This window comes from Peromyscus maniculatus, chromosome 7 (genome assembly GCF_049852395.1).
Source record: "Peromyscus maniculatus bairdii isolate BWxNUB_F1_BW_parent chromosome 7, HU_Pman_BW_mat_3.1, whole genome shotgun sequence".
Classification (NCBI taxonomy): domain Eukaryota; kingdom Metazoa; phylum Chordata; class Mammalia; order Rodentia; family Cricetidae; genus Peromyscus; species Peromyscus maniculatus.
The window spans coordinates 61,362,684-61,385,717 of NC_134858.1; the positions used below are offsets into that span (position 1 = coordinate 61,362,684).

The 23,034-nt window shown below is 51.6% G+C and overlaps 1 protein-coding gene across 3 annotated transcripts in view; it reads right to left on the reverse strand.

The window, feature by feature from the left end:
* Smad6 (SMAD family member 6) overlaps positions 1 to 23,034 on the reverse strand; it is a 73,024-nt gene that overhangs the window by 39,175 nt on the left and 10,815 nt on the right. For 2 of the 3 annotated variants that reach the window (XM_006971434.4, XM_076576486.1), the window contains exon 4: positions 19,161 to 19,238. The exons of the other annotated variant lie outside the window; for it this stretch is intronic. In XM_006971434.4, coding sequence (XP_006971496.1) covers positions 19,161 to 19,238 — 78 coding nt within the window. The remainder of the gene's footprint in view (positions 1 to 19,160; positions 19,239 to 23,034) is intronic. 3 annotated transcript variants of the gene reach the window in all.

Here is a 23,034-nt window from a genome sequence, read left to right on the forward strand (position 1 = left end):
TAAACCCTCTCCGGGAACTTCAGGAAGACAGAGGCTAACATTCCCAGCCACTTCCGGTGTCCCAGAGTCTACAAGATGGAGGGATCCACTCCTGGATTTCACCTGCAGGCGGGAGAAAGCCTTAGCTTCCCCCAAAGCAACTCAGGATCCAAAGGAGGATGGCAACGGATTCACGACAGTAATTCAAAAGTTGTCTTGGCTCCCTCTGCTCATGACCTTGCTCCAAGAGGGAAGCGCCCCCCGGGCTGCCAACCTGTCTGGCTAGGCAAGCATTCAACGGAGCTACAATACCCAGTCCATCACAGACCTCTTCCCACTCCCAGGCAGTCACCACCAATTCTTACGGTGATACAAACAGACATCATCATAAGTGTCTATTTATCTGTAGTCTGTAACCAGAACGTCCATCCAATCACATTCTGAGCTCTGTGTGAACACACTAGGTCTTTCATTCTTGCCCTCCTGGGCAACCATGTCCTATTTGCCCCAGGATTACCTGTCCCTGCCCCCCTGCCCAAGAATAGGAGCTCCCCAAGAACAAGGACTCACTTCTTTTTTAAAGTACTTTTTAAATTCGGGGAGGGAGAGAAAGAATACACATAACATTTGTAGGGGGAGGCAGGGGGTGTCAGAGAACAACTATTTTTCTTTTTCCATCTTTTGCTTTTGTTCTAGAGGCAGGCTCTCACTATGTAGCCCTGGTTGACCTGGGACTTCCTATGCCTGGTCTACAGAGATCCACCTGCCTCTGCCTCCCAAGTGCTGGGATTGCCGGAGGACACTTGCAACACTTTATGACCTGTTCCCAGCCGTGTATATAAAAATCCTTTCTCCGAGGACATTTACAAAAAGTAAACATTGTAGACATAGGATAGCTTGGCCAGAGACTAACAACAGCCTGGCAGGCTGGGACCAAGTAGTGGGACCAGCAGAGACTGGGGGATGCTTTCCAGCCTGATGTCCTGGCAATTGGAGGCAAAGTCCATGTTCAGGGAGCTCTCCTGAACTTTCCCCTCCTCTTCTTGTGGATTGCTGGGATGATGCTACATTGGGGAAGGATGTGAGTTCCCAGGAGGCTGGAGCTCCAGCCCATCCCTATCCTCGGCACAAACTAGGGCAGCGGCTTCAGGAAATTTCTAGAGGCTCCCTCTCCACCTCTGGATTCCTCTTCTACATTCATTCATGATAGAATCTGGATCCTCAGGCCAGGAATCCTTAGCCTAGGTCATTTTGGTCCAGGTCATCCTTTAGAGCCACCTGCAGAATTCACAGCCACCTGAGGGACAAGGGCAGAGAGTACTGGGGAGGCTCTGCTTTCATAGGTGTCTGGGGTGAGGCCCAGGTACGACCAGAGGACCCTACCTTGTGGGCTCTGCTGCCAGGAGACAGAAAAGACAAGAGCCCATAAATCATGTATGGGGTCTACATTGGTCAGTGTTGTTTCTCAGTCCCATGCTTTGTAAGTCAGATGGTCCGGGAAAGTCTGTCAAACATCTACCTACAGGCTATGCAGGCAAAACCTGGAGTCTCTCACGGACGACAGTGAAGAACTTTCTAATATCGCTGTCACAAATACTGTTGGGGACATGCCTATGCAAATTGTTCTCATTGATAATCTCAGATTCAATGTCAGTGGGAGCAGGTTAGGGTGGTACGAGCCCCCCGTAATCCCGGCACTCAAAGAGGTACAGGGAGGAGGATCAGGAGTTCAAGGCCAGCCTGAGCCCCTGGAGAGATGGCTCAGTCGGTAAAGTGCCCAAGTACGAGAACTTGAATGTGCACCCCCATAACCAAAATAAAATCCAAGCAACAAGACATGTCCCTATAATGCCAGCGCTGGGGTACCAGCCTGGCAGCAAATATTAAACAAATAAACTGGAGGAAGACACCTGTGCATATATGGCTGAGCATATCCCTCACCTCTCACCCGCATCCGCCCATGAATACACACTTTAAAATACCATGGGGCAGCCTGTACTTATATGCTAATCCTACACCTAGGACCAGTTCCTTCATGGCTCCCATCTGAGTCTCCCCTCAGGAGGAGGAGGAAGGGAAGGTCCATGGAGCTTCCCTGCTGTCTCCTTACTCTCAGAACTTTGCTTCAGGAGAGAATTTTGTGTTTGGAGGCAGGGTCTCTTGTAGCTGAGGCTGGCTTTGAACTCACATCATGCTCTTGCCTCCGCTTCCCAAGAGCTGCTTTTACCAGTGTGAATGCCAAGCCCGACAGGGAATTAGGTTGAGAGGTCCTCCTTCCTGATCTTGCTCCAGTCTCTCTCTAGTAGGGGAGAAGCCATAGCTCCCAGCAATGCTTCCAGCAAGGACAAAGAGCAGGGGTCACTAGGCAGGCGCCATGTCATCTGCTCTCGCTCCAGTCCAGTCCTGGATGACAGCATGACCGTGCTGTCCAGCAGGCTGCGGTCACCCCAGGATCCACCTTTCTCATATGAATCAAAAGCTCTGGGACAGTGAGTGCCCTGACATCCTCCTGAGTGCTGCCAGGGCCCCGGTTTTCCTGTGTGCGGGAGTCCATACCAGCACACTATCCTGCTAGTTAAAGCCCCTGTGGCCTTCTGCCTGGACCCGAGACAGGAGGATCTGCCCTCTGCCACACATGAACCTGTGACATCAAAAGGCAGCCGGGGTGGTATAGGCAATTATGAAAAAAATAAAAATAAAAATACACCGGGGATAGAGAGAAGGCTCAGAGGTTAAGAGCGCTTGTTACTCTCTAGTGTTCAATTCCCAGTATCCCATGGTGGGTCACAACCATCTGTAACTCCAGTTCCAGAGGACCCGATGCCCTCTTCTGACCTCTATGAGCACCGAGCATACACATGGTGCACACATAGGCAGGCACATAAAATTTAAAAATCTAAAAGAAGGAAAAGAGAAACACACCACCAAACTCAGCTGGCGAGATGGCTCAGTAGGTAGGGGCACTTGCCACCAAGCCTGACAACCAGAGTTCCATGACGGGGACCCACATGGTAGGAGAAAAGGACTGACGGCCACAGATGTCCTCTGACCTCCACATACACACCATGGCATGTGCACACGTACACACACACACACACACACACACACACACAAATGTAACCTAAAGCATACTTAAATAGACCAAAGCTTACCATGGCTACCATTTAAAGTAGGTATATTCACAAAATTGGACAACCAGCACCACTACCTGGCTCCAGAACTCCCTGTCCCATGAGTCGCCACACTGCACTGCACAGTTTTGGAGTTCTGATAAAAACTGGAGGCTGGGAGGCAGTTCCGTCGGCAAAGCACTTGTCGTGCAAGAGTGAAGGTTCCAGAACCCATGCAAAAAGCCTGGCACAATGGACATACCTGCATTCCCAGTGCTAAGATGGGGGACAGACAGAAGGACACAGTGGGGAACCACAGAAGCTCTCCAGCCAGCTGGCCTAACCTACTTGGTGAAGTTCCAGGCCAATGAGCAACCTTTATCTGGGACCAAGAGGGGAACCCCGAAAGTGTGGATCCCTGAGGTGACGGGAAAGTGAGGGACACCTCTCTGGGTTTCTTCACCTGTGACGCAGGAGAACTCAGAGGTTGTGATGCCAAGTCGAGACTAAGGGGCAGTCAGTCAATGTTTACAGTCACTTCCGGCTCTTGGAGCTGAAGGCCCAGCTAGGGCCCTCTCCAGCCTCTCTGCATCCTGTCTGTCAGGTTCCTGGGACTTCTGTGGTAACAAAGGAAAGGACAGTTGCCTCCCTTCCCAGAGGTGGAGCAACGAGGCCAGTACTGACAGGTTCCAGTGTTTTCCCCAGTCCTGTCCAGAGCCCCATTCCAAACCAAAGAGTTACAAAGGCCTTTAAACTCCACACTCAGCACCTCAGGGTGAGGTCAGCCAAGATCCGCTCTTCCAAGCCCGGGGCTTTTAGATTTTGAAAACAGTCAAACATGAACTGGTCACCTCTGAGTGTCAGCAATCCTGGAAGGGCCTCGGGCCTCCCGGCTGCCAGCACCTATGGCTGCTGCGTCTGGCCTTGGAGTCTCCTCCTGGCCCTACCTAGTTCAAAGCAGGGGTACAGAGCTGAGGGTGAGGGATAGGCCCCTCCCACCAGCCACTAGGCCACCCTAGGCTAAGACTCTGCCCTTTCTGATACATGGAAAAAAGGGAAAATTCCAAAATAAGGCCTTGGCCATTCCCCAAACCTCAGCAGGTCAGGGCACTTGCCTCCAAGCGTGACACCCTGAGCTGTCTACTCGGGACCCACCTGGTAAAAAGAGAGAACTGATTGCCACAATTGTCCTATGACCTCCACACATGCACTGTGGAGTGCACCCCAACATACACACACAAAATAAATAAATAAATACAGTTTGAAATGTTTAAGCTAACAGTACTTCTAGTGACTAGGAAGATGTTTGGTGTCTGTTTGTTTGTTTGTTTGTTTGTAGGGGGAGTTGTTGATTTGGGAGGGTTTTATTTGAAGACAACATAGTCCAGGCTGCCTTTGAATTTGCTGTGTACAGAAAATGACCTTGACCTTCTGATTCCTCTGACTCCACCACCCTAGTTCTGGGATTATAGATGTGAGCTATCACATCTAGCCTCCTCAGTGCTGGGGACTGAACACTGACTCTGTTCACACCAGGCAAGCACTACCAGCCGAGGGGCAGTCCCTGGAAAATACAAAGCACCACTTTAGGATGACTCTAAGAACTATGAATTGAAGCTGGGTGGTGGTGGCGGTGGCGGCGGCGGAGGCACACACCTTTAAATCCAGCACTCAGGAGGCAGGCAGGCAAATCTCTGAATTCAAGGCCAGCCAGTCTGATTTTCAGAGTGAGTTCCAGGACAGCCAGGACTACACAGAGAAACCCTGTCTGTCCCAAAAAGCAAAGGAAAGAAAGAAGGAAGGGAGGGAGGGAGGGAGGGAGAGAGAGAGAGAGAGAAAGAAGAAAGAGAGAAAGAAATAGAAATAGAAAGAGAGAAAGAGAGAAAGAGAGAAAGAAAGAAAGAAAGAAAGAAAGAAAGAAAGAAAGAAAGAAAGAAAGAAAGAAAGAAAGAAAGAAAGAAAGAAAGAAAGAAAGAAAGAAAGAGAGAGAAGAGGAACATGAAACTCTAGGCACACACTTAACAATAATGTATAAATCTATATGCTGAAACATTAATGGAAATTACTGGGAGAGAAGCATATTCATTGGCTGGAAGAGTCAACGGTCAAATGACTGTCTTGTCCACATTGATCTTCAGACCCCAAGCAATCCCAATCTAAATCCCCACTGGCCTTTCTGTGGCAGCCACAGGCTGGTCTAAAATCCATAGGGAAATGGAAACAACCTGTAAGAGCCAAACCTAGAACAAGGTTGGATAACTCACACTACCCGATTTCCTAGCTCATCATCATTAAAACCACAACAAAACCACAGTAGTCAATACCCCGAGGTGTTGGAACAAGGAAAGGTATACACACTGGAACAAGCAGAAGAGTCCAGAAGAACTACACGAGCGTCATCATCACAAACTTTTAAAGGCAGGGTCTCGTGTATCCCAGGCTGGCCTTGAACTCACTATGTAGCCAAAGATGGTCTTGAACTTCTGATTCTTCCTCAGTGCTGTTATTCATTGGCCTGTGCCACACCTGGTTGGTGTGTGTTGCAGACTGAACCCAAGGCTTCCTGGTAAGCACTCTACTGAGCCACATCCCAGTCTCATAATTAGCTTTTGACAAAGGTACCAAACAAAGTAATTCCCCAAAAGGCAGAGTGTCTTTTGAATTAATGGTAGGAAACATCCTTTAAAAAAAAAATCTAGACCTGTCGGGTGGTGGTGGCGCACACCTTTCGGGAGGCAGAGGCAGGTGGATCTCTCTGGTCTACAGAGTGAGTTCCAGGACAGCCATGGCTACACAGAGAAACCCTGTCTTTAATTTAAAAAAAAAAAAAAGAGCTATATATATTCACTCTTTTTACAAAAATCAATTCATCATAGATTATATAAACTTAAATCCAAAATTCAAAACATTAAAATCTCCAGAAGAAAATCTGGTGACCCTGAAGACTGGAAGAGTTCTGCAAAAGGTGGGAAAAGCATGAAATGGAACAACTGATAAAGCGAACTTCAACAAAATTAAAACCTTCTGCTCTTCAAAAGACTCCCTAAAGAAAATGAAAAGATAAGCCATAAGCTGAGAGAAAATATTTGCAAATATCTTCTACATGACTGATACCCAGAATATATAAATAACAGCCGAAAGTCAATAGGCATACAACACAATTTAAAAGTCATATAAAGATCTGAATAGATCCGTCGTCCAAGAAAATACAGACAGGAAGTCAGCTGTTCAGAGAAACGCTCAATATACTTCACCAATAGGAAAATGAGAATTAAAACTTAGCAATCATAAGGGACACTTACACAAGTGGTATGAACCTTGGATTCACGAGGAAACCCAAAGACAATGCTCATTTTGTTTGTCTGAGACAGTCTCACACAGACCAGGGTGGCCTAAACTTGAGGCAGTGGAGGATGACCTGGAACTGATTCTCCTCTCTACCTCTCCAGGGCTGGCAGGCACCTCACATGCCCAGTCTTACATAGTGTTTGAGATGCTTGAGTATCAAATCATGGTATTGTATACACACAGCAAGGATAAATAGGAGCACCCTATGCCGGGCTGCCCTCGTAGCCCTATTTTCTATCTTAACTGCGTGGTAATGATTACAAAGGGGCAAACTTCATGCAACAGGTACTTCGAAACTTCAGGAACAGACAGTGTACCTGACCTGAGCCAAACAACAAACCCTGTTGGCTCCAGAGGGCTTGATTTATTTTTCTAGCTATTGATAGAGCCTAGAGGCCATGCTGGCCTAGAGAGGCACAGTGTCTTTCCAGGGTTACAGGCTCTGTACAGGATCTGGGTGCAGTTCCCAGCTATACGACTCACTCATCAACATTGGGCACCTTACTTCTTCTCCATTCTAAGCCTTGGTTTTCTCTTCCATAAGATGGACACGAATAACCACAAGACCCCATCTTATTAGGAATGAGTAAACGTACAGAATAAGAAACACAGCATGATGTCTGACCCTCATCCTGTACTTGGTCACTACGATACATCTGCCGTGACCATCATGACTGCATCCAAAAGCAGTCTAGTCACAGGGAGAGGCTCTGAACCATACCTCCAGCATGATGGGCTGCCGAAGGGCGGAAGCAGACCCAGGTCCTGCCCAAAAGCCACGCACTGTCTGGCAGGGGACAGAAGTTCTATACAAAGTCAGTCCTCTGCATGAACATGGTAGAGATACAACAGCCACTAAAAGCACAGAAAAGAGAAGCCACAGGGAGCTGCAGTCTGCGAAGCCATCCTGGAAAAGAAGGGCGTTTAGTAAACTTCAAAACCAAATCAGGGGTTATGGTAATCTCTCAGCAGGTAAAATGCTGACTGTGTAAATAACACACAAGGATCTGAGTTCAAATCCTCACACTCAAGTAAACGGCGGGGGCGGGGGGGGGGGGGTGCCACGCACATGCACCAGTGTACACGTAACCCGAGTCCTGGAGTAGGGGAAGGGAGCAAAACCAGGCAGATCTCAGAGGCTTGAGATCCAGCCTGACAAAACAGTCCGCTCCAAAGCAATGAAAGACTGTCTCAAAAACTAAGGTGGGGTGGTGGAGTCATAGAGGAGGACATCCAGCATCCATCTCAGGCCCACGTACATCATTGCACATACACATGCATGAATACCACACACACATACAAAAGCAAACAAAGAAAAAAATCATACAGAGTCTGGGGATGTGGCTGCAGAGTACCTGCCTAGCGTGCACAAAGCTCTGGGTTGGATCCACAGATCATGTAAAGTGGGGCACCGTGGCACAAGCCTGTATTCCCAGCCCTCAGGACAAGGAGGCAGGAGGATGAGTTCAAGCCCATTCTCAGCTCCATAGCAAGTTCAAAGCTAGCCTGGGCTACAGGAGACTGTTTCAAAATAAACAAACAAACCAAACCAAATAATAGGATATTGAATCAAAGGAATGAGGACCCGGGAAGGGAAGGCCTGAAAGAGTCCTCTCCTCTCCACCAGATGGCTCTGCCCATCCTCCTAGGGCTGTGCCCAGCAGAGCTCATCCTTGGCATTTCCTCCCCCAAACAGGCCTGTGCCAAGGGGCATGACAGCAGAGCTTAGGCACTGCATGTGTGTCCCCATTCCTGGTGGGTGGGGTTGGTCTGGGACCTTGGGCCTTACGCACCCCACCCCCACCCATACACAGGTCCCAGCACACACGTTTCTCTTCAACAGCTTGAATTTCAGTCTGTCTGTGGCATTTCCCTAAGCCTAAGTGCTTTCTCTGCAGCCCAGTCACCCCCTGCCCGCCCCTCAGAGGCCTGGCCCCTGTCCCCAGCCCTGAACCCCTCGAAGCTCTGACTGTAGGCCCCAAGGTTGCCTCGGATGCACACCACCCTCTAGACTTCAATGTTGCTGTGTGCACGGCCCCTTTAATAAGTTATTTCCGTGGAAAACCCTGGTAACTGGGTCGTGAATCAAGCCTATAAACACCTCTTACCCATCAAAGCACCCAAGAAAGGGAGGGTGAGCAGGCAAAGGAGTCCCTTAGGGTGAGCGGCACACTGCCCCTCCCGTGGCCCACAAGAAGCCCCTGGCACAGCGGACGCACTGAAAAGATGATCAAGTTGCCCCCAGAGCCAGGCATCACCAAACGGCCGAAGGACACTGCCTGTCTCTGTGTCCCAGGGACGACCTCAACCCAACTCCCGGCAAGATTTACAGCTCAGGGAGGCCCAGCTGGCCGGGGCTCGCTGGGTACAGGAATGTCGTGTTTTGGCTCCCAGTGAAAGGCCTGGCTTACTGGAGACACACTTCTTTTCCAGCAGCGAGCTTCCTTCCACTCGTTCCTTTCTGTCTTCCCCAGAGCGCGCTGCCCAGGGCCTCTGGTTGAGAAGCTTGAGGCCCGGGACTCAGTTCTATTTGAGTGACAGGCCAGGCACTGCTGTCATGGAGGCAAGGGTCCTGACCCAGAGGAGAGACCCCCACAGCTCTGCTGCTTAGAATGAGCAAAACCTCCCCTCCAATTGCCCCAACTGAAAATCACTGTGGCCTTGACAGGGGGATGTGTGAGAGACTGTCTCCAAGGTTTAGTCTGTACAGTGCTTGCCTTTGTGAACATGAGGACCTGAGTTCAATCCCCAGGGCCCACAGTAAAGGGACTGGTGGTGGTGAGGGTAGCATATGCTTGTACTCCCAGCACTGGGTGGGTGGAGACGGCAGTTGGGTGGATGGCTCACAGGCCAGCCAACCCTGTCTACTTAGCTCCAGGCCAGTGGAGGGAGAGACTGTGTCTCAAAAAACAAGGTGGACAGCATCTCAAAGAATGATACCTAAGGTTGCCCTCTGGCCTTCAAACACACCTGAATACACACACACACACACACACACCTAGGCTATGACCTTGGAAACAATCCCCACAGCCTGTAGTAAAACGCAACAGGCTAATAACGGCTAGCCAGCATCTCCACTCCCAGGTATGTGCCCAAGAGAAATCTGTCCCCGTGTCTATGAGAAGGCCAGCTCAGGAACATTTATTGTTGCATCATGGGTAGGAGAGTCAAACGAGGGGCCACAGATTCCTGGAGGAGTGATGTAGGGGAGCTAGATGCACGGAACGCACAGATGCTCCCCACACCCCAGGGAACTCCATCCGGAAACGAGACTGGCGGGCAGTTAGACCCAGCAGCAGCACAGAGCATTCACACCCACACTCTGCCGAATGAGGGAAACCCGATATAGGGACCGGACAGTAAGAGCATTGCTCTGCAGCCGTGAGGACCAAAGTTCAGGGCTCAGCACCCACAGAAGTAGTTGGGTGTAACCCCAGCCTGAGTGGGACAGAGGCAGGAGGATTGCTGGGACTTCCAGCCTAGCTGGGGAACACAGAACTGGACTGCACCACCTCTAGGACTCTGCGGTTGTCTGGGCTTCTGAGAGCCGAGGAGGGTGGAGAAGGCTCTGGCTTGCCCAAATTCTGCATGGCTGCCCATCTGGAGCTGGCCGCCACCTTCTCTTTCACTGAGCAGAGAGAACAGGGACAGCCCCAGTGGCCTCTGAAGTATGAAAGTAGCACCACCCAGCCAGGGATCCAGGAGGCCCAGCAATCCTGTCATCTCAAATCGCCACCTCATGGCCTTTCCATCTGTAAAATGGGTTTATCAGTGGAATGCCTTGATTCTCCGTCCTCTTTGCACATAGCCCAGCCAACCCAGTCCTTCCACATCTCATCCTCCCACCTCACCAATCTGGCGCCACCCCAACCGGGCAGTGATGGCTGGTTTCTCTAGCTCTGCCCACTTTCGCCTGATCCCAGATGACTCAGAGAATAAAATCACTGCCAGGTTTTTTGAGACAGGATCTGTCTCATGTAGCCCAGGCTAGCCTCCAATTCATTATGTAGCCAAGGATGACCTTGAACATCTGACCCTCTTGCCTCCACCTTCCAGGTGCTGGCATTACAGGTGTGGCCACCATGCCCAGTATATGAGGTACTGGGGATTGACCCCAGGGCTGTGTGCATGCTAAGCAAGCTCTCTACCAACTGAGCTACATCTGCAGCCCCTCGCTCCTCTTTTAAAGGTCATTAGTGTGTTGGCAATGATTCACCTCAAGTCTGGGCTGCTGGCTTTGAGGCCAGCTCCGACCCGAGACCTCTGTTTATTCAAATCCAGAAACTTCTACCATCAGGTGAATAGGGCCTTCTAACACAGGGCTTGGGGTAGGGTGGGTGATGGGCTGCTCTGTGGAGTTCAGTCCCTCAGACTTTATCCTCTCAGGCTGAGGGCCATGGGGACAGGCTCACGAATATCACGTATTCTTTCCACAAAAAAGTGGACAAGCAGCCAAGGGGTGTGGAAGAAAGATGTTTCATACAAAAACACCTGGTCAAGTATCTTCAGGAGATATTTTCTGCGTGAAAGAAATGCTACTAGCCAGGTGGTGGTGGCGGCGGCGGTGCATGCCTTTAATCCCAGCCCTCGGGAGGCAGAGCCAGGCAGATCTCTTGTGAGTTCGAGGCCAGCCTGGTCTACAGAACGAGATCCAGGACAGACACCAAAACTATATATAGAAAAAAAAAAAAAAAAAAAAAAAAAAAGCTAATCAACCCAGACCAAGAAACTTTCAAGTGCAGCCCCTGAGTGTTGCAGATGTCCAGAGAGATGGGCTAGAGAGACAGTATGAGGGAGGGCCAAGGGTGCACAAGGCCAAAATGAGACAGGGGGTAGCTAACTGTCCCTTCTGGAAGGTCTTCAGAAAACCGGTTGCTTTCAGTGCCACAGACCAGCCCCCTGCCTGGAAGAAGGGGTCCCAAGATGTCCTGAGAGTGAGGCCATCCAATCCAGCTCAGAGTCTCAGAGCATCTGCAGAAAGCATCTATACCCTCCAAGCCCTGCAGGCACATCCCAGCTCTCCCACCGTCTCCCTGGCAATTCACTCCTTTACGCCCCAACAGCCAAGGAGCAGAGATGCCCTGTTGCATATGACAGTATGTTCACTACTCCCTCAACATCTTAGCCTGGTAGCCAGGGCAACTAATTCAGCAGAACAACACAGTGATAGTTAGGTCCAGTAATGGTCAAGGAACTGGTGACACTCCCTAGTTAGAGAGAGGGAGGCAAGGATCACAAGATTACTCCCTCTGCCTTTCCCGGCCAGTGTGTGCTCTTGGAAGATGCTAGGGTGTATGAGAGGGATGTTAACAGAAAGGAGACTGTGATGGGCTTCCGTGACATCGCCATTCACGATGGGGTGGAACTCTGCAGTGATGTGGTTGCTCTGGGGTCACCCTTCACCAGTAAACTCACCGGTTCTCCAAGCCGGACTCTGACAAAATATTATTTTGGTCACCGGTGCCCTCACTGGAGTGAACAGACATCTGTTCATGCCGAACCTTGGCTCCCTGAGGGCCAATAAGGCCCAGAAGCTCAAAGACTTTGAATCCTACACTTTCCAGAGGGCAGACAGAGTACCTTATTAGCTACTGGGAGACCCCCACGGTGGGGCCGGCCAAGCTTCCCAGCTCCCAAATTCTACTGCTTTCCAGCTGAGTGAACCAAGACAAGCAACTCAACCTCTCTGGGCCCCAGTCATTTCTTCCTTTAATTTGGCTAATAAAGTGGCTGCTCACAGAGGTGCTGGAAAATTCCATGAACTCATAGATGTATGGCACTTGAGAAAGCGCCCGGCTCTGGGCTCTGTACGATGACTGCTCTGTCTTCATCTCCATGCGCGCTCTCAGGATTTCTCTGCTCACGAAAGTGAGCCCCCGCTGTGGGCTAGCCTAAAGCTAAGCCAACGTCCTTTAGGACCAAGGATGTCCTCGGGTCCCCTGGCCCCGGTGGCCATACTGCCCACTCTGTCTTAACCACTCCTCCAACACAGGGGACAACCGCTCGGGATTCGTCTCTCCACATCCTCCCACCCCTCCCACGTCTACCTTCAGCTGTTTCTGCACAAGCTGTTCCCTTCACTGAGAGAACACTTACAGTCTGTTCCCAGCGAGCGCTTAGTCAGCCTGCAAAACCCAACCCAGAATGGCCCGCTCTGTGAAGTTTTCCCTAACACCCACATTCCCAACAGGGTTCTGGCACCCAGGACACCAGCCCTCTCCCTCCTGAGGAGCTGTGTCTCAAGCCACTTCTGTGCATTAGGACAAGAAGGGGAAGAGCAGCTAAGATGATATAGGCCAAAAAGGCCAGCATTGTACCCAGCCTCCTCCTAAGGCCTAGAGACTGGAACCAACGTTCAGGGGCGCATCGGCACCATGGAGCCTGAGATCTCTGACCCAATGGGCTCCCGTGCGGCATCACAAACTGAGATACGGGAAGCAAGGACCTTGCTTGCTTGCTTGGGGACACCCAGCAGTAAAGGGCAAAGCTAAGCTCAGAACCCACCCTGGCAATCTGCCTTATCCCATGATGCTCCGCGGCATATTCCTGAAGGCAACCCCAGCCCCACCACACACACACACACACACACACACACACACACACACACACACACACACACACACACGGCAGGCACTTGGTCCTTTTACAGCAGCCACCTCTTCCTTCACTCTGCATGCCCTGTCACCTCCAGCAACCAGCCTGGGAGAATGGAGCCTCCGTGAAGTGTGAGGAGCATAAAGCAGGGAGAAAGGAGACTTAAAGGAACACAGGGACAGGGCTTACACTGTTCATGTGGGGACGGCACTGGGCATACTTCCCCACCCCCACCCCAAGGTGCCTCTCTAATCCGGGGAGCCCCCAGGAGCAAGTATGAGACCGCCCCGCCGCCCCACAGAGTGTCACAATCCTTCTCACTCCAAAGCCTATGAAAACCATCATTTCCGCTAGCATCTCCTCCTCACTGTCTCCGTTCCCCTCCAAACCACTCTGTGTCCCTAAGGTTCATCCCAAGAACACCATTCAGTGACAGTAGCACCCAAGCACCCCTGGCCACTAGGTGTGACTGCTACTGAAACTCACGGAGCTGGTCCTATATCCCTGCACGAAAAAATGTTGGCTAAAATCTGACCCAGGGCCGGTGAGATGGCTCATGGGGTTTATAAAAGTGCTTGCTGCCAAGCCTGACAACTGAGGTGGATCCCCAGGACACACAGGACAGTAGGAGAGAGCCAGCTTCAGCGAGTTGTCAGGTAATGTCCACACATGTACTGTGGCACTCAAGTCCACATGTGTATGCACATACGAATGAATGAATGAAGGAAGGAATGAATGATGACAGACTTCCAGCCATCCTTTCAAACCCCACATGGGTACCCCTCTTCTGCTCCTAATTGCCTGCTCCCACAGCACCTGATATGGGCACCTGGAGGGAAGAATAGATACAGGTATCATCTCCTGGCCAGGTACCCCTTAACAGCCACACATCTCGCCCAGGACTACACAGGTAACTGACCAGGGGCTCAGTTACCTTCTTTAAAGGACATGTTATTATTGTCCCCATTCCACAAGTGGGAAGATTGAGGGGCAGGGTGGCTAAGCAGCCACCCCCTCTCAACTAATCAGGAGCAGGGACTTGAACCCCAAGCTAGCTAACTGGTTTTTGTTGTTGTTGTTGTTTTGGTGTGTGTGTGTGTGTGTGTGTGTATGTGTGTGTGTGTGTGTTAGCTTTTCGAGACAGGGTTTTTCCTCTGTGTAGCTTTGGAGCCTGTCCTGGATCTTGCTCTGTAGTCCAGGCTGGCCTCGAACTCACCGAGATCCTCCTGGCTCGGCCTCCCGAGGGCTGGGATTAAAGGCGTGCGCCACCCCCGCCCGGCCCAGAGCTAACTAACTATTACGAAGCTCCTGCTTGTCCCTCACCACTGCTGCAAGGCTAGACGTGTGCTGGCTGAAGCTGGTGGAGCCCTGAGGGACAGAGAGACACACAGCCTGTGCTAGACAAGACCTGTGTGGTCCCAGCAATCAAGGAGAGACAGTGACATTGTCATCTGTGCCTGAAGATGTGAACCAACAGCATCTCACTGAGCGGCAAGGGCCACAGGACAGGTACCATTCCTACAAACACACAGGTCCACCTACTCTTTGACTTAGCTCCAGCTACCAATGCTTGCTGGGTGGTTCACGGCCAGTCTCTTCATCTCTCTGAGCCTGTCTCCAAACTGTTAGCTTGGAGAATGCAAGTACGGAGAGAAGGGCCTGGGTCCCCAAGGAGCTTCTGATTAGGTAGACACCAGATCCAGCTCAGGCCCAACCACTGCAGCAGTACGACCTCCTCCCAAGGAGGGGTATGCCCTCACTGATCCAGCTCAGGCTGAATAGCCAGCAGCACACACGGTCAAGGCCAGCGGAAGGGACTGCCTAGTCCTCGCTACCGGCAGCGTATACGGCATACAGACAATGCCGGACTAAATAAACATCGGGCCAATTGTCTGATAGGCTCTTGATTATTCACCAAAGGGTGATGGAGGGGTGTAAAGATACCAGCCAGGCGCTCCCGCCATGGGATTGGGCAGGCCTAAGTGCTCAGAGGCTCACCACCTAGAGTCTCATTAAATGACTAGAGTTCACAGGACAGCCAGCACACAGCCCGGACAGCCAGCACACAGCCCGGACAGCCAGCACACAGCCCGGACAGCCAGCACACAGCCCGGACAGCCAGCACACAGCCCGGACAGCCTGCACACAGCCCGGACAGCCAGCACACAGCCTGGACAGCCAGCACACAGCCCGGACAGCCAGCACACAGCCCACACACAGCCTGGACAGCCAGCACACAGCCCGGACAGCCAGCACACAGCCCGGACAGCCAGCACACAGCCCGGACAGCCAGCACACAGCCTGGACTGGCAGAGGTTCCTTCCTTCTTCCACCCAGCCAGGACACAGAATTCCCGTCTCAGGAGCAAGCTCTTCTTCTAGGCTGGCGTAGGGGGTACTGGGAGAATCTCACCTGTCCCACAGCCTTCCTCAAAGCACCAGTTCCCTCGGCCCTCTCAGTCTTCAGTCCTTTGAATGAGAGCAGCAGAGGGTAACTCACAGCCACTCACACCTTGGTGTGAGTTTCTTTAGCTCATCATACTTCACCCTCCAATTAACTGAAGTCAGGGGAGCAGGAGAGGAATGTTAGTGCTGTAAAGAAGATGCCTAACGGGACTCTGGAAGCAGGGAAGCCATAGACCAAAGCTCCTAGAACACTCCCCAAAGAGACCTCAAGGCCAGTGGTTTTACCCAAATCCCATTGAAGACCCTGGGCATGAGGGTCTACAGAATCTAGGTGATGGTCCACGTCCACCTCTCCCACCTGAATGACCTTGGTGGAGTCACGTGTGCCCTTTGACCTTCAGTTTCCCCATGTAGATCACAGAGCCCAACTGAGAGCCCATGCTGCTGAGACCGAACTCCTAAGGGGACTCTGGACAGCCAGGGGACAGTACCCCAGATCCAAATGAAGCAAGGAGACCACAGCACCAGAGTTCCAAGTGCACCCCGGAGACCTCATTCTGTGAAATGAGAGTTATAGAAGCGCCCCCTTTCCTGCAGCTCCTTATGCGTCCTTGCCTGCCAAGGCCTGTGACTAACCCCTAAATCCTGCCATTCCCCCTTATGTGGCCTCAGTCACAGGACAGGAAAGAAGAACAGAGAGATTCTGAACAGGAGTTGCAGAGAAATTGGAAGTTCGTCCAGGCTGTGACTGTCACTGTGTGCAAGATGTCTATGCTGCGATGTGAGAGAGACCAGGCCCTCGGGGGCACCAAGCCCACAGGAGCACAGAAGGATGGCACAGTCGGCTGGCAGGCTTGCTCAGTGGCTGCACAGAAGCATGAGTCCTGTGCCAGCGAGCCCTCACCCCAGCCCTGGCACTGAAGCTGTCCAAGCCTCTGCCAGCTTGCTCTGCCCAAGCCTCCCTGTGTACAATCTGGGCACTGGGGCTGGCCACTCAGCAGCAAGAGGAAGTAGTGCAGAGGAGACCGTCTGATGGGGCTTTGGGGTACTGTTCCAGAAGGGACCCCATGGGTACACTTGGAAGGATCCCAGCTGTCTCACTGGATGGTAGAACAGAGTCAAGGAGATCAAGGACGGCCAGTACTGATCTGAGTGTGTGGGTCAAGTGCCACCAACATGACCACCAGCACTGTAACCACCCCAGCGGTCCCTGACCATCAAATGTCCCGGCTTGACCCACACCCTGTGCCCACTCTGTCTCCAGCCTTCACATCCCTCGATTCGCTCCTGTGCGGCATCACTCTCTCCCCACAGGATGAAGTAGTCGTGACTCTACTGTCCAGCAAGGCCTGCTACCTCCTGGGGCCTTGCCCCACCGGCAAGGGTCCCCTGTCCTGAGTCTTTCCTTTAGTGTGACAGCCCAAAGTCCAGGAGGACACAGAAAACGTTCCACTTGCTTACTCAGGCCATCAGGAGCCCAGCCCAAAGTCCACCGCCACCTCATCCCATCCTCCCATGTGGGGGACCCCAAACTTTCTTCCCCCACCTTTCAGCCTCTCAGCATGCCAACCACTAGACTCGTTTTCTTCATGACAGTCAAGACCAGCAATGGCCTCCTCACTGCCCAGTACTCAGTACTCAGCTCTGAGACATCGGGGCAGAAATCCCCGGCACAGGCCACCCCAACACAGTCCAGCCTACAGTCCCTACATGCTGGGGTGGTGCTCTCTGCAGGGGCCAGGCTGAGGGAAGGCCTCCGGAGGTCTACTCCTTTACGCAGGAATCATGCACCAGGCCGGCCTCCTCTGGAATCAAGGAAGCTCACAAATGCAAACACACTGTGAAAGACACACACACAAGTTTCCACTATTAACAAGGAAAGAGGACGTCAAGGTGCCCATCTGTCCTGCAATCGACACCAAGGTAACTCAGCTAACAACCATCATGAGAGCTGGCAGGAACCCAGAATCATAAATGAAAAAAAAAAAAAAAAAAAAAAAAAAAAAAAAAAAAAATCAGAGTCCCGGTTTCAGAGTCGCATGTGGCTTCTGCCTGCATGGACAGATGAGAAAGAATGGTTTGTGGTCTAACTTCATGTCACCTGGCTGGATCTTCAACATGTTTTGTTTTTGTTTTTGTTTTGTCATGGTGTGTGTGTGTGGTTAGTTTTGTTTTTTGTTTGTTTGTTTTTGTTTTTATGACAGGTCTCACCATGTATCCCCAGCTGGCTGGAACTACAGACCAGGCTGGTCTAAATCACAGACATCCACCTGCCTCTGCCTTCTGAGTGCTGGGCTTAAAGGTGTGCGCCACCACCACACACAGCTACCTGGGCTGGATCTTTGAGGGAGAGAGAATATACCGAACAGGAAGAGGAGAGAGCAAAGTGGCCTGATTAGGGGCCCAGGGCCCCGAGAGCAGACAGGAGACCTGGACTCCTGTACCATCTCGGCCATGAGCTCACTGTAGGGTCTTGCTGTCTGTCTCCATCTCTTAAAACAGCCGTACTCCTGAGGTTTCCTCCTGGACTGTGGGAAGGCGAGGGGACGGACGGGGAAGGGCTCGAGGCTAGGGAAATGGACAGGTGTCTGGGAGCGGGCAGACTGTGTCACCTTCGAATCACCAGGAGGATGAGAACTGATCGAGGGAACTCATCAGGATACACGGCACTGTCTCAGAGGGGGAGGGGGTGGGGCGTAGCACAACAGTAACAAGGAGCTCAGGCTTGAGCAGCGAGGTTCCTGTGGCCACGAAGGCTGCTGCATGGCCCCGAGGGACACAAGGAGTCACTATGCCTACAAGTGAGACTATGTAAGGTGCTGGGGTGGGGCCTGGCTGCCGGTGACCACTCATTCTCATTACCTTGCTTTTATAGCTTGGGTGTGGAGTCGGGAAAAGAAGCAGAGGCCCGGCTAGCCGCCCCCGCCCCCGGGGCCCCAGGCCCAGCTGCCACACAGCACACCCTACCCACCTTGCTCCCAGAAGGCCGCACAGACCTCGCCACACAAGTCCCTGGCCCTCCTGCCTGCTCCTCCTAGCCACCCTCTCTCACAAGAATTCCCTTGAATGTGAGGGGACTTAGGGCCACCAACTGGGAATTTCAGACAGTTAGGGGACACCACCAAAGCGGGGGTTCCTTCCCCCGGCTTCCTGCCTGCCATCCACTGCCAAGTACGGGGCACAGACACCAGCAGCCTTTAGCAAGCTCCTCCCTTGCCAGTCTGCCCAAGCTATCCCATTTGCTTACCCACAGGCCCTCCCCCTGGGCACGGAGAGAAGACAACTTATTGTGACCCATCCACCTTGAGGCCTCCAGGTACAGGGAAGTGTCCCTGGCTACAATGATGGAGGGGGCCTGTCTAAGCCATGGGAATGAGAAAGACAACGGGAGACACCAGGTTAAAATCTGGCAAGTCATTATCTTCAAGTTTCTACCCACATAAACCACACAGCTTTGTAGCACAAGCTGGCCTTCACCTCCTCTTGCCTCAACCTCCTCAGTACTGAGAGGCTGAGAGGCATGCAACACCACACCCAGTCCTGAACTCCAAGAACACCAAACGCACGCACACACGCACGCACGCATTGGCCATCTTCCCAGTCACAGAGTGGGCGGATAAGAGCACAAAAATCACAAGAAATCAAAATCCTTCCATCAGTGTACCCACATCGGTCCCCACCGGTGCCGCCCACAGCCACGAGTGAGAAGAAGAAACATGCCAACCTGAGAATTCACCCGGAGCGGTGATGAGCGAGTTGGTGGCCTCGGTTTCAGTGTAAGACAATGTGGAATCGGACAGATCTGTTCGAGGGGGAAAAGAAAGAGAGCTGAGTTGGCCGAAAGGCACCCGTTCCCATACACAAAGGGCAGATGTCCCTGGTGACCACTTAGTATAAATTTATTCCTGTAGCCCAAGCTGACCTTGATTTCAGTACCTAGCCAAGGATGACCTGAACTCCTGATCGTCTTGCTCTCCTAAATGCTGAGATTACAGGCATGTACCACCAAGCTGGGTTCATGCAGTGCCGGGAATCAAACCCAGGGCTTCATGTACGTCAGGCAAGCACTCTACCAACTGAGCTACAACCCACAGACCCCTCACCAGTTACTAACGCCACTCTGTGGTCCAGTCTCAGGACCACCCCGGACCAGGCCAACCATCTAGCCCCAGAACCCTTCCGGAAAAATGCAGACCGATGTGACCCTGACACCTGGAAGAGCCTCGGTGGCCCTGACCACAGAAATAGTCCACATTCAGGGGACTGAGCAAGCACCAACTTGCAGCCTGTTTGGGTAAGGTTAAATTAAGTCCCTGAACAATTCATAGCTGCTCAACTTAATCACAACCATTAAAATTCTTGAAGTTGTTGGTTCTTGCTTCCTTTCTTCCTTCCTTCTTCCCTTCCTTTCTTCCTCCTGGAGCCGGAGAAACACAACAAATCACCAGCCCCCTCTGTCCCCACACACCTCTAATTACGACCCAAGTGTTTGCTCTCACATTAACTTTTGCTGTCTGTCTCCCTCACCTCTCCCACTCCCCATCATCAAAACGGCCTGTGGAGCTTGGGCTGGGTTTTGCACTCATGCTTAATTAAGTACTTCACGTGGCATGTGTCACCAGCCATCCCGAGTGCCATGCGCAGAGATGGAAGGGAACCTTTTCTGCCCCACTGGTTTCACAAACTGATGCTCTCGGGGGTGGGAAGACTTGGGAAGTTTTTCCCCCTAGGTCTGGGCCTCTGCAATTAGCAGTGTGGGCTTGTCCCCAGGACAGGACAGGCCTGACCACGAGTTGAGAAGGCATGGACCAGGAGGCCTGAAACCTTTTTATCTTCTGGTCACCCAACACAAACCAGATCTGGCTGGGCTAGTCCCAGCTGGCCCAGCAGCCACCAGGGGCTGGGAATTCCTGGGACAATTCCCTCAGCTTAGGCTCTAGCTGGCTAGAATTCCATTTCATCTTGCAGGAATTTCCCCCCTTTTACCGCATGGCTTGAAGAGCAGGAACGATGAAACATTAACCAATTTGGCTTCTTCTTTTTTTTTCTCATTTCCCACTTGCCAGATGCTGGGTTTTATTTTGATTCCTGGTCTCGTGATCAGGGAGGCACAGACATGAACTAGTTTTTTTTTTGTTTGTTTGTTTGTTTGTTTGTTTGTTTTGTGTGTGTGTGTGTGTGTGTGTGTGTGTGTGTGTGTGTGTGTGTGTGTGTAAAGAAATAATTCGCCGGGCAGTGATGGCACACGCCTTTATTCCAGCACTCAGGAGGCAGAGCCAGGTGGATCTCTGTGAGTTCGAGGCCAACCTGATCTACAAAGTGAGATCCAGGACAGGCACCAAAACTACACAGAGAAACTCTATCTCAAAAAAAAGACGAGAAAAGAAAAGAAAAAGAAGTAATTCAAGGTAAAGGAAATAATTATTTCCTTTTTTTAAATACTGCACTATTTCTCAAGGCATACAAAAATATTATCTGCTGGTAACAGTACTAAAAATAAAGACACAGGAAAATCTTAAAAAAAAAAACCTTCAATGATAAAGATTTAAAATTTTGTATTGTGTGTGTGTGTCTGTTGTTTGCACGTTTGTAGGTACACATTGTACGTGTGTGTAGATATAGAAGTCAGCTTTGGGGGTACTGGTGGCGCACATCTTTAATCCCAGCACTTGGGAGACAGAGCCAGGTCTCTGTGAGTTCGAGGCCAGCCTGGTCTACAGAGCAAGATCCAGGACAGGCACCAAAACCACAGAGAAACCCTGTCCTCCTCCCCACCCCCCAAAAGAAGTCAGCCTTGGGTGCCATTCCTCATCTTGCTCTATGAGCAGGGTCTCTCACTGGCCTAGTTCACTAAGTAGGTTAGGCTGGCTGGTCAGTGAGTCCCGGGGAGAACGCCCGTCTCGGCCTCTTCATGGTGGGATTGAATTTATGTCCCAGCACTCTACTGACTGAACCATGTTAGCATTTAACACCCACCGTCCGCAGTGCGGAACGCCTGCAGCCTCGACACCGCCTGCAGCCTCGACACCACTTCTCATCTGAAGGAGCAGCACCAGCTCAAAGCTGGGTCCTATTACTTTTTTAAAAATTTACTTGTATTATTTTTAATTATGTGTAGGTGTGTGTCTCCATGTATGTGCGTACCCTGGAGCGGGAATGACAGACAATTCTGAGCTACAGGAAGGGCAAGTGGCTTCTACCTTTTGGAGCTCCTCGGTACTGAGTACCTGTCACACCCTGGCCGAGCCCACAGATCTCGACTTTCCACTGAGGTCAGGAAAGGCAGCCTTTCCTGTGGTGGCTGCTATAGAAAGAAATCTCTCCCAGATCTCCCCCAGCCTCTGACAGCACCTTAAGCCATGGAGGGATCATGGTTAGGATCTGGAGCCCCAGTTCAAGATGCACCTCCAGCAACAGCCGGCAGTACCAGAGTGACGTCACCACCTTCTTCTACAGAAGTAAGCACCTTCAACCATGAGAACCTCACTCACAGCCTGCCCCGTTTGCTCAGCTCTGCATGGTAGCAAGACAGAGCAGCTGGGGCAACTGGAGGGGCATGACTGAACATCCAGCTGCTTGCCTCCAGGCCACCCACATTTTGTGCCCCTTTCGTGTTTGGGGGAATATTCTTACAACTTTATTTTTTTTTTCCCACATCATTAAAAAAAATAAAAACAGAGCCAGCCACAGCAGTGCATGTCTGTAATTCCTGCAAGCAGGAGGCTGAGGCAGGAGGATGGAGAGTTTGAAGCAAAGCCAGCCTAGACTCTATAAGGGGATCCTGTCTCAATCGATCAAATTAGTAAAAGCCATTCTTTTTTTTTTTTTTTTGGTTTTTTGAGACAGGGTTTCTCTGTATAGCTTTGCGCCTTTTCCTGGAACTCACTTGGTAGCCCAGGCTGGCCTCGAACTCACAGAGATCCGCCTGGCTCTGCCTCCCGAGTGCTGGGATTAAAGGCATGAGCCACCACCGCCCGGCCTGTAAAAGCCATTCTTATCTCTTATGCTAAGTTCTGTGAGCCCCAGCAAGGGTCATGCTTGCTTTCTGGGACTCGGGTGTCCCACCTGTGAAATAATGGGGTACCTGTTAGCTTCCAAATGGTCACTCTCTGGGGCTTGTCCGTTTCCCCCCAAGCTGATTTAACAATAATCCTGCCATTGTTTATGAACTTTTGACTTTTTCTTCCTCTAATGGAGAGAGGCATGTTCTCTAGGACAGCTATCACTGTGTTGACTTAGGAGATGCTGAGGCTGGCCTATGGCAGGGAGATGGGGAAGATGGCCTGAGCTGTGGCTGCCCTGGGGTTGGTGCCTCAGCCCTGCGGCTCCTCAGCCCTGCAGCTCCTCAGCTAGGGGTCTCCCTCTCCTCACTCAGCTGGCTCCTCCTCATCTACCCCAAGACCATGACCCCTCTAGTTCCTAAAGAAGTAGGCAAAGCTCCCTGTGCGCAGGGCACACCGCTGGAACAAAGACCACTGCTCAGCCACTGCCTCCCACACCCTTGAGGGACAGCCCTCGCCCCACTGGCCATGGATCAAACTCCTCAAGCAACTCTGGGGTGGGTATATTTCTGACCTCACTGGGGATGAAGGGCTGGA